Source organism: Poecilia reticulata, chromosome 6 (genome assembly GCF_904066995.2).
Source record: "Poecilia reticulata chromosome 6, P_reticulata-male-v2, whole genome shotgun sequence".
NCBI classification, from domain to species: Eukaryota; Metazoa; Chordata; class Actinopteri; order Cyprinodontiformes; family Poeciliidae; genus Poecilia; species Poecilia reticulata.
In genome coordinates this window covers 2,013,247-2,025,239 of record NC_088835.1, presented here as the reverse complement: position 1 = coordinate 2,025,239, position 11,993 = coordinate 2,013,247, and the positions used below count along the sequence as shown (strand labels likewise).

Genomic DNA, 11,993 nt, shown 5'->3' with positions numbered 1-11,993 from the left:
AACGACCTAGTTCCGATCTTTTCAGCCCCAAACGATGCGATTTGTGCCACTTCCATATGTGGTGCTAATTCGGAGATGTACGTCCGCAGTCTGAACAGTCTTTCACATTTTGTCTGACTTTTGTGTCACCAACGAGAGACATGAGCCATAATTCTTCATGAGAAGAAGCCAGTTCCTGTAAATATGGCCATAGACAGTGGCTGAAAATGACCATATCCAGCTAAACATGAGCTTAAGAAAGAAGTCTGTCAGTGAAGCGCATGATGTCCCAACCCCACCACTCTTAGCTCCACCTATGGATCCAAACGGGCCTCTCTACAGAAGTTGCAGTCAGTGCTAGACTAAATATCATTTTGTTGTGATTTTGTGACAGCACTGTCAGCTCCTATATCTGAATAAACTCTAAAAGCGATCAATAAATGGCACCATCCATTATTCTGTAAACAGAGCGCTGCTGTGTGACATCAAAGATGTTCTTATGCGGACGCGGGTCGCTTCAGGGTGGTAAACCGTTCACACTTAAGTCTCATTGCGCTATGGTTTCATTAGCAGTGTGAACGACCGCGCAGAAAAACAAACATCGGAATTAAGCATGGAGACCTGCTGCGTGAACAAACATGGACGAGTGAGTCTAGTGGAGAAGAACCTAGCTGCCCTGCAGAAAGTCCTGATCTCAATAAGACAGAACACTTCAAATGAATTGGAGCAGAGACCTTCTCATCCAACATCAGTGTCTGACCTTCCAGATGCACTTGTGGGAGAATGGTCAAAATTTTCCTTATAGAAGGCCTTTTTGGAAAGGCTGAAGCTAAAACATTTGGGTGGGCCAACTTCATGTTAAAAATCGGATATTAATAATGATCATGTGTAAAGGAAAGTGACTTTTGGCAACATAGTAATTAACCTACAACAGAATGTGCACGAGGTACTTGACTAGATTAAGTTCAAGTCACGTCATGGTGACTGTTTTTGTTAAAGAACAGCGTTAGTGTAGGAGGGGAAAAGTGAAGGTTCACCAGGTTCTGGAGAAGCTTCAGCATCCTGCTCCGGGTCGTCATTCAGCTTCTGTTTCGGCTCCACGGTCATCCTCTCTGGCTTGGTGCTGTCCAGTCTTCAGACAAATAGAGTTTAGTTGCATCATCAACTGGTCATCTCAATGATTAAGTGTGTGTTCATGCAGCACCTTGAGTTTAAGATTCAGAAAAATTCTATTTTGACTTTTAAAGAATTTCCCAATGTAAATGATCATTAACCTTGATGTACATTATGTTTCTCTTGATTTGTATGAGCATCCATTCCCTTAAGCATTCCCATAGGTTGCATAATAACAAATACAAACTTCACTGGGATTTTATATCATAGATCAACACAAAGGAGTTCATTACTACAGTGAAAGGAAAAAGGAAACATGTATGCATTTCTGTACCTCTTTACTCTAATACCCCTAATTAATCACCATTAGCTTCTGGATGGTGATCTTTCTTTGTAAACAAACAGACAATGCAACAAAATATGTAAATGTCAACTTTTAGAATGTTTCTTCTCACTTTTATTCACCATTCAATAATAATTACTTTGATTTAGCATGAATGCTTTAGTTGCCCGTGTGTAGTAAGTAAAATTAAAAATGTATGGGATTTAAATATTTTTTTTTCCATTTTCCCTCCAACTTTCCGAGTCTCCCTAGCGCCCCCAGTGGCCCTCACTTTGAAAAACACTGACCTAGTAAACCATTTGTGTTTCGTGTGAGTCTGCCCCAATAATGCTAACAAAGCTAGATCAAATAGAAACATTTTTTATTCAAATGAAGCATCTACACCAGTGGTTCTTAACCTTTTTTGAGGTACCGAACCCCCCAGTTTCATATGCGCATTCACCGAACCCTTCTTATTCCTCCACTACCCCCAAAACCCCCCCGACACGCAACATACTTTGCGGTATTCTGATTTAGTAATGTAATTATATGCCGGAGCAGATTTAGACTATAGAATTTGGTAAAAAGAGTGGAACTCCTTCAATCAGGGCTCCTCCGCAGCTCTGATTGGCTAAGCAATGTAACGTGATCCTCTGCAGCAACTGATGGCAAAGCGGGGCGTCATCACGACTTTACACAAGTGTGTCTTTACCTCCACGGCAGAGGCTCCGCCGAACCCCTGAGACCGACTCACCGAACCCCTGGGGTTCGATCGAACCCAGGTTAAGAACCACTGATCTACACCTTTTAGGAGTCCATTTTTCCCACCCCCACTGTGCCTGTTTTACAATATGCTACAAATACATGTGCAGTGAAGAAAAAAAAAAAAAATCACATAAAGGTAATTTACATACCTGACAGCTTGGAGATCCTTGGAGCTCCCCACATTAGTCTTTGGAGCTGCTGGAAACTTTTGTAACAAGTCAACCTAATGAGCAACAAAACAGAGGCAAAAAAGTTGACCTTCTGTCATCATCGGCAAGAAAGTCTTTTTTTTCTTGTATTATTATCCAACATACAATTAAAACCATTTCTAGCAGTAGTAATGTTTCCAGGAGTCTAGTTATCCCTCAGGTCGATAATTCCAGTCAGTGAGTCAGTCTGTTTCGACTCGGCTGATTATCCGGTACCTGATCTTGGAGCTGCCTTGCCCGCGTCTCGGCCCACTCCTCGCGCCTCTTAGCCTCTTTGAGCTGCTGCTTGAGCTCCAATACGCTGGAGGTCTTCTGGGAGAGCTGCTCCTCCAACTCCTTCATCTTGTTCTCAAACATCCTGCCAGTCCAACACCAGGTCACAACAACACACAGTCTTGTGGATACAAGGTTTTCCCTTAGTTAAGTCTTAGCTCACTTACCTATAAGTCTTAGACCTTTTCACGTTTAAGACTAGTTAGATGCCTAAAACTGAGACTTCATGATGACTTTTTAAGACCTTTAAGACCTGTTGTACAGCTTGCTTTCACCAACAGTTTTCTTCTTGCATAAAGACCAGATTTGTGGAGTCCGTTAACAATACTGTCCAATCGTGTTGTGTTACATCCCAGTAAAACACATTCCATTTTTTGTTGTGTAACATCCTAAATTGTGGCAGATTTCTAGGCTTGAGGGTGTGAATACTTTTGCAGTGCTCTGCAGATTTTGCTAACCTGGCAACAACAGTGGCCCTGGAACCTTTGCCTTCGGGCCCCACAGCGGCAGCTTTGGACAGAGCCGCTCGCAGCCTCTGCCTGGTTTCCTCCAGCTCAGACTCCAGCTTCTCATTGGTCGCCTCCAGACTCGTCCTGCTCACTCTCAGTCTCTCCGCCGCCTCCACCTCCTGCCCAAGTGCAACGCGGACACTCAGACGAGACCATGGATGAGAAACTGGCACTCGGAAAACTGATGAAACATAAATAAAAAGTCACCCTTTGGATCTCTCTGCGGAGGCGCTCGTTTTCCACCACGATCCTCTCCAGTCCTTTGGTTTTGGATTCCAGTTTTGCGCTCAGCTCAGCTTCGCTTCGATGTTTCAGATTCTCATAGTCAGCCTGGAAGAAAAATAACGTTTTCCTGTCATCTGCAGAAACAAAACCCAGCTACGCGTGAAGCGGAAAGCAAACAGCACGCCAACCTTCAGCTTTTTGTTTTCCTTCTCCAAAGCGGCAACCCTGTCTTGCTCTGCACTGCTGCTGGACTTCTTCAGCGCCTCGTTCTCCCTCTGCACTCTCTCCACCACCTTCTTCATCAGACCAATGGTCTTCTCCAGCTCAGGAACCGATTTGCTGCTGAAACCAGGCTGATGGAGAACAGGTTTTAAGAAAAATGTTGAACCTTAAAGCTGCAGTATGTAACTTATAAAAAAAAGTTTTTTGCATATTTGTTAAAATTTTCAATATGTCATAACAGTATAAGGTCTATACATGTGAAAAAACTGGAGCTCCTCTGCCTTCTCCCAGTGTTCCCAGTGCAACTGCAGAAATGCACCACTCAATTTGAAACAACCAAGAAGAGACAAGAAGAGGGTCTTAGCGCTGTCAAACACTCTCATGCTCCCCACCTTCCAACCTTTGCAAAAGCTGGTTCCCCACGACGTAACTTGCCACAAATGCTAAGGCCAGTTAGCATGGCCACCGATGACGGCGGATGAACGGTTTTTCTGGAACGGTGAGTTGTTTTTCCGCCATTATCACGTTGAACAGCACTGATTGACAGCGCTAAGACCCTCCTCCCAGCTCTGATTGGTTGTTTTTGACTGGGAGCTGTGAATTTATTCGACGGTAATACTAGCTCAAGGAGGAGGAGATTGATTTTTTCACTATGACATTCATAGGTCAACAAATATGTTAAAAAATAGAGATATATTTTGAAAACTTACATACTGCAGTTTTAAGTTTATTGTAACAATTCAAATTAATTTATGTCAAATTATGTTCCTGGAGTTTTTCTAAAAAAAAAAAACCCATCCGTCTGCACAGCAAGGCAAAGGTCTCTTACTCCCCGTAGGTGTGTCAGCTTCTTCTCGGCCTCCGTTCTCTCCTGTTTCAGAGCCGCACACATCTCCTTTAGGTCTGCAACCTGATTCTGTAGAAACAGAAAAAACATATATATATTTACAGTCATGATTAAAAAAGGGACAAAAAAGCACACCTGCTTTGAATTATAGAGTCTTACTTAAAGGATCTGAAACAAAACATGTTCATGCGTTAGAATGGCCCAGTCAAAGTCCAGACATAAACCTCATCGAGAATCTGTGGTGAGATGTGCCACGCCCCAGCAAATTCACTTCAAAGACAAAGGCTGCAATGCTGAGAAAAAAAAAGTTAATCACCAAACACAGCAGCTGCCCTGGCTTCAACCTGTTTGACCTGCTGACCTCAGGGGGGCGCTACAGCTGCATGAAAACAAAAACACACTGAAAAGTAGCTTCTTCCCAAAAGCAACTAACATGCTCAATGCTCACATGCACTAATCATATGGTGGTTATATATGTGTATGTGTGCATGTATATATTCATTTATTACAATGTTTGCACTATTTGAGTTGAATTTCATATGCACATGTGTACAGTGACAAACAATAAATTCAGTTTTTCCCCAAATATTTTGTAAGCCTGGTGGGCCACCAGGTTTTACTTGTGCTCCCACCAGGCTAAAAGTTTTTTATTTTATATTTTTTATGTTTGCATTTTTTAAGACTTGATTATGGTGGCTTGAAGGTGCAAATGGCTTAACCAGCAGCAAACAGGCTAAGCCATTATCGTTTGCAGCCAAACCGAACATGCAGAGTTTTATTTGTGATTGCAGCGGTTTGTTTGTGATTCTAGCATTTTATTTATGATTGAGTCCTTTTTTGTTTGCATTTGTTTTGTTGATTGATGATTTTTGCTTCTATTTTATGTTATTACAGCATTTTTCTGGTTTGCATCGCTTCTCTGTTGCGTTTTTTTTTTTTGTTTTCTACATGCGATTACACCTGGTTTTGCTGTTTGCTGTGCCGTTTCTCCTGTTTGCAGCTTGTTTCGCCGTTTGCTGCGTGTTTGCATCTGTTGGCTACACATAAATACCAAGTGACATTTTCTGATTTCCTGTCAGTTTAAAACAATTTTTTAACTCAAAAACACAGTGGGCTGCTTAATGAATGACTGCTGTAGCATCTACCACCAGGTTTAGCAAGTTCTCGGGGGAAACCCTGAAATTCTAATTCTAATTTCCCAAGTGCCCCATCTTAGAGACTTTAGGCCTCCATTTGTATGCGAAAAAAACAAACAACAAAAAAAAAACACAAAACAAGCAAGGCTCGTCTTGATTCATCTTTCTAAAATCATACTCATTCAGCACAACTTAGCTCTTGTAAAGCATGGTAGTGGGGGAGTGATGTTTGGAGTGATGAGCTGGTGTTGTTTTGCAGTTGTGGAACTGGGTCACAGAATCAACAACAGACTCATCTGTTTACCGCAGCGCAGAAATCTGTCAGACAGCTGGAGTTTGGGCCACACTGGGTCTTGAAACCATCCAGCTGTGCAGGAAATTTCCAGCATGTTGTAAAGAAGAGAGTTGAAATTCCTCCATGACGATGTAACTCAGTACTGGAAGTTATTGCTGCTTACAGAGGATCTAACAAGCTTTTAAACCATGGGTTATTGTGTTGTTTTTTTTTTTTTTTACACACGTCTTCATTAAACAATGACAGTATGGAGTCAGTTTTGTGCTTTTACATCTGAATATTTTTAGATCCTTTAAAAGACAAGATCTCTTTATCCTAATGTCTAAAACCATAAAATTAAAAGGTGTTCTTTATATTTCCAGTGAAATATAAAAGTAGGACTGTCGCCTTAAACAATAAATCAGTTAATCGCATAATAATAAAAAAAAAAACTCAAAAGTTTCAATTTGCATGATTTATCAGTTTTCTCTTTTCTCTCTTTCTACCAAAACTGATCTTCAGTCTGGTGATTTGGTCTCAACTATCCCTTTCTTTGAAAGACTATTTTATTTACAGAGACTTTATAATTTATTTAATTTGTTTTCTTTATTTATTTTGGATATGTCAAATGTCTTCCTGTTCTAGAATTTAAATGGTCATTGGAATTTAAAGTAGATTGTTTTTCATTGAGAATGTGTTCTTGCTTTATTATGCCGTTATTACTATTATGTCACTTGAAAATGGTCTCAAAACAACACTATCATTTGTTGCAATAAGTTCTGGGTCAATTTATCGTCCAGCAAAATATGTGACAGGCCTATATAAAAGACTAACTTTCAGTTGCAAAATCCTACAAATAAGCTCTGTTTCTTTGTAAAACCAGCATGTTTGGACATGCGCTAGGCCAGTGGGGTGTTTGGGTTGGTCGTACCTTCAGCCTGGGTAGGTCTTGGTTGGCCTGCTCCAGCTGGAAGCGCAGCTCCAAGTTCTCTGAGGCCAGCTTGAGGTTTTCCTTTGAGATGTCCTGATCTCTCTGTGATGGAGTCCCGGTCCCGCGTCCCGAAGTCTAAAGAACGGCAAAGTCTCAGAATGAGCCACACGTGTCCAACGGTTGAGTACCGAGAAAATGCAGTGGGGGGAAAAGCTGTAGGAAGGAAAATGCTTAACAGTAACTGTTTCCATTGACCATATAACGGTACAACTTAATACTCTGAAAATAAATGTGCAATTTTGGGAAAAAAAATACAATTATTTTTTGATAAGTTTTGTCACTAAGATGAGATTGATTTTTTGGCTGTATCTAAATTGGTTTATTTTGCAAAACTGCAATGGCAACACTTTTTTTGCACACAACCAACAACCAGATGTTGCCACTGCTTCGAACGATGAAGGAGAAGAGGACAGGAAGTGGTTAGATGATGATGGCACAGCATGTTTTTTAATGACTTACCTCATGAACAAACTTATTCATTAACTCACACCATTTCATTAGCAGAAATGGTATGACATTAGCAGAATATTGACAAAGTCGATCCCTAACATTCCCAAATTTGAAACATTTGGAATGGAACCACAGCTAGTGTCTTTTTTTTTTTTTTTTTTTACATTTTGTCGCCTTAAAACCACAAACGTCTGTGTTTTTTGGGGGGATTTTATGTGACAGACCAACACAAATATGGAAGGAAAAGTATATGTGGTTTTAAAAAGTGGCAAAAAAGAGGCTTGAAAACTGATCTTCCCATTCTGTCTTCTTCCAATCTTAGAAAAAACAGCCTGGTAAAACCAGCCTGCTGTTCTACACTTTGCTTCCTGCAGAGGGTCTGAACCCTTGGCTACTGAGAAATGATTGCTTCCTGGAGGCATGCAGTTTTAAAGTTCACCTAATCACTAACGTTTTTGGGTGTGTTAATACGCCACACCCAAAATCGCAGAAAATCGACGCCATCGTTCACAGTTTCTCCCTCTGTTCACCGATTGGCTTGGTTGAAATTCTACCAGAAGAATTCACTTCAATGGGAGAAATCATACACGGATCACTAGGGGTGAGAATCGAGCAGAAATTTTAGGGAGGCCATGGGCAGGATACAAAGGACGGGCAAAAGTTTCAGAGTTTAGACCAAGAAAGCCTTTATACTGAAAGGTGATTCTACAAAGTATTTACTTCAGGAAGCTGAATGCAAAAGAACACATAATTTCAACCATGTTTTGTGTCGGCCTCTCACATAGGTTCTTAATAAAATATGCTAAAGTTTCTGGATGAGACGTGACAAAAATCAAGGGATAAATACAAATAGCAAGTGGAAACCTGAAGGCTGTGATGGACAATGACAGGGAGGAAATGCTAACGAGACATTTCACTGGGTGTGTGTAGCTCTGGTTCTGCCATGTCTAATGCTATCACAGCTCTACCACCTCAGCAGCCAGGGTTTAAAGGAGGGTTTGGGGGGATACACAGGCTGGAATACCTTCTGATACTTCACACCTTCCTGTTTTTGTGTTTGTTTGCCCCTTTTTGCGTGGACAATTCTCTCCGGGCGTTTGCTCAGAGTGATACTAGAATCAACATCAGGATCAGCTGAGAAAGAATCCTGGTCATCTTCCTCTACTTCCGTTCTTGTTGTTATGTCTTCTTTCTCTTCCACCTTTTTTTCGGCATTCTGGGTCGCTTCTGGGATAACTCCAACATCATCATCATCATCGGGATCCATGCCTTCACTGTCTGGGTCAGGATTGCCCAGTTTCTTCCCTCTTTCACTCATTCCACCGCCCGTCACTGCCTGTGTTGCAGACGGAGGCGAGATGGATTCCGTTCTTTCTGACCGATCATCGGGATCGGCACCGTTCCCTTTTGTGTCGGGCGGTTCATCCTGTTCCACAGGCTGTGTAACGTCACATCCAATAGGGATGCTTTCTTCATTTTCTCCAACAACTGTCGCTGTTTGCCTTTCATCTTCCAGCCGATCTGCGTCCAGGTCCTCTCCTCCACCCGCCTGGCTCTGCGTGGGCTCCCTCTGTTGGCCGAGGGCGTCTCCTGCGGGGTCGGGGGTTTCGGGAAGCTGAGAGCACGATGCTCCGTCCTCAACATCAAACGTGAGTGAACAAATCCCACTAAGTGCCCGGGAGGAGAAGTCTCTCCCCTTTGCAGGCAGTGAATCAGATCAAACCCAGGAAGGTAGGAGGAAGATGAAGAAACAGAGAAAGACCGATGAATAAAACGCTAAACATCTCCAGACATTCAAACAGAGCATAGGCCAAGAACTACATCTTGAGGTAAATGCAATGTCTTGCCATGCTTGTGAAATATGACACTCATATTCATGTCTTCCAGGTGAGCTCTTAAACAGAAGAAATGCTGGTTAATATAGCATAAATATGTTCTCTGTTGTTGACTTTGCTCCCAGATTCCAGTCCTCCGAAACAAGAGAAAGTAATGTCTATGTCAAATAAACTATTAATCTTCCATTTACTTTAGTGCTTTGATGGTAAAACATCAGAACAACGTTCCTACTGGACTGCTCCTTTTGACTAAAAAGTAGAAATGAGGACTTTTTTCCATAAGCGAGGCCAAAAACAATACTTTTTTTTTAAATACCTCAAATCTTTTGCTTATTACTTCAGCTTTACCTGCGATTATGAGGTTTGTTTTAATTCAGGGACATCTGATATGAGATAAAAAAAAGTTAAACGATTGTATTTGAGCAATATATATGCGACTTAAACACTTTACCGAGGGTCTGGAAGACGGTTCCTTGGATATCTGCCTCTCTAAGGAGTGGAGTCTCTCCTCTAAAAGTCGGTTCTTTGACATAAGATTCTCCATGGCGTCATCACGAGGCAAGGCCTGCTGCTGTCTGCACATTCAACATGACAGAAAAGGAACTTTTTACAAATATAAGTCTGAACATTTCATTCTTACATCTCCAAAGAAAATCCGGTGCAATAAACTGCCTTTAAAAGTCTCATTAATGTGCATGATTTAATCTCAGCTGTCCTGTGAGAAGATATGAATGCTTTTTTTTATAGTGCCATTGTAAAATAGTAATTTCTCATGATCTATTAATGCTCTGAACATTTTACATAGATAAAATGCACGTACCGCTCATAGCAATAGGTCATAGTTATCAAAATTAGTAGAAATAAATGCTTATATCTCACTGTGTCTAATTTGTTGATCATTCAACGATATTGTGATTCATTAAGATGTCACTGTACATCAAATTCCAAAACTGTCCCACTCTTTCATATGGTTCATAGTCTCTGAACAAGTAGCGTGGACGTTCAACTCAACTTCTGCCAGCAGGCAGCACAATTGAGTCCGAGTCCAATGTTAAATTAGGGTCCTGTCAAATGCTTGACCTCGCCACGTTAGTGGCAGTAAAGTGTTCAACGGCAGACTCTTCAGTCTGCAGATATCAGATCGAACCCTCAACAAGAGCGGAGCGCAGCATGCGAAACATCCGTCTGAAACACCGACACGCAGAACGTTAACCATCGCCTCCCTGACCTCCGACGTCTGCGTCGCAAGCGGCCTTCAGTCGGCTCTCGCAGCTTAATGAGAATCTACAAACTCAGCGACGTCGGCTCCAGAGGCGAGTAAAGGTCATCTCTAAAGGTCATCGGTAAAGCCTTCGGGTCTCTGAGGAGGCAGCTAGGACCAATAAAGCTGTTTGACAGACAAGTTCGGACACCGGAGACCTTCCAGAAGTTCAAAGCTCCTGTCAGATAAATGATCAGCTGGTTTAGTAGGAATCAGAAATATCTCGGCTGCCTCCGTCCAACTACTTATGTTAATAAGTAACACTTTTTTTATATAATGTAAAATGATTGATTTCAAAGCAGACAAGTAAGAGCAAAAATATTAGTGTCTTGATATGAAAAGGTGGGAGTGACATACCCCAAAAAAACCTGGTTCTCCATAGTGTTGACTCATGGAAGTGGATTAAAACCAGTCTGACAGTTATTGGATTTGTATTTATAAATGGGGCTGTATTTTATACTGTCCAGGCATTGGACTGATTGTGCTTTTTACAGCACAATCAAGTATGGTAACTATGTTACCTTCAGTTATTATAGATCATGTTATTATAAACATGATCTATATGTCAAACATAACTTTAAAGAAATTTGACTTCACAATTTGGCACCTTGAAATTGGGTTTTTGTCTCTTTAAGAAGCTTATTATTGCACATTTAGCTTATTTGATAATATTTTGGTAATTTTTATCGATTTGTGGATTTTTGTCAATATTTATTTGGCTAAATGTGGTGTAAAATTTAAACCTGAAACACCATTAAAACAAGGGGCATTGAAATACTGTCTATATGACGTCACATGTAGCCTATTTGAGAATATTTTGATCATTTTTTGATTTTTTAAATGAATATTTATTTGGCTAAATGTAGCATAAAATGATAGTTGGACACAGTAATATGATTCCACATGCAGACTTCCACATGCAGACTTCACCATCTGAATATTTTGATATATATATATATATATATGTATATATAATTGATTTTCTATGTATTTTCTATGTATTAACTCTGTAACATTTAATAACATTTAACCATTTTCTACTCCAAAAGCATTTCATCTCGGTATACGGAGATAAATGTATATTATTACAGATGTAGACTTGTTCGTCTGAGAACATTTTGGTCATTTCTTGATGAATTCTTAATTTTTTAAATGATTTTTACAATGACAAACATAAAAAAAATACTTTTAACTTATTAGGATAGTTGAATTCAGTCAACACCAGAGCTGACACAATCAAAGTGAACATCAAGTCTAATGTAGGCTAATATATGTACATACTTTATGGTGACAATCTGGGTTTCCAGCTCAGAATTCTTCTTCTTCAACTCCTCTATCTGCCTTTCCATGTCGTTGGCTCGTACCCCCACCACCTGGTCGGCGGTCACACCTCGAGCTTTCAGTTTTTTCTGCAGCGCGGCCTTCTCCTGCTCCAATCTGCAAGCAAACAAAAGCACACAGGGCCGATGGATGAAAAAGACAGAGCAAGCCGCCGTCTGAATGATGTACAGCTGTGATCATTGAGCACCTTTTTGATTCTTAACAGGAACATAGGGAGTGATAAATCAGTCATCAGCATAAC

The 11,993-nt window shown here is 40.8% G+C and overlaps 1 protein-coding gene across 12 annotated transcripts in view; it reads right to left on the bottom strand.

Moving 5' to 3' along the window:
- The window catches only part of cep290 (centrosomal protein 290), a 78,810-nt gene that overhangs the window by 852 nt on the left and 65,965 nt on the right, over window positions 1–11,993 (bottom strand). For 9 of the 12 annotated variants that reach the window (XM_081607618.1, XM_081607613.1, XM_081607616.1 and 6 more), the window contains 11 exons: window positions 11,693–11,848; window positions 9,602–9,725; window positions 8,340–9,011; window positions 6,806–6,940; window positions 4,447–4,533; window positions 3,584–3,748; window positions 3,378–3,500; window positions 3,120–3,289; window positions 2,605–2,746; window positions 2,329–2,402; window positions 1,017–1,111 (listed from right to left, as the gene is read on the bottom strand). In XM_081607618.1, coding sequence (XP_081463744.1) covers window positions 1,017–1,111; window positions 2,329–2,402; window positions 2,605–2,746; window positions 3,120–3,289; window positions 3,378–3,500; window positions 3,584–3,748; window positions 4,447–4,533; window positions 6,806–6,940; window positions 8,340–9,011; window positions 9,602–9,725; window positions 11,693–11,848 — 1,943 coding nt within the window. Of the gene's footprint in view, window positions 1–1,016; window positions 1,112–2,328; window positions 2,403–2,604; window positions 2,747–3,119; window positions 3,290–3,377; window positions 3,501–3,583; window positions 3,749–4,446; window positions 4,534–4,623; window positions 4,758–6,805; window positions 6,941–8,339; window positions 9,012–9,601; window positions 9,726–11,692; window positions 11,849–11,993 lie in introns of those variants that run through there. The other 3 variants (XM_081607623.1, XM_081607624.1, XM_081607625.1) reach the window with 2 other exon arrangements.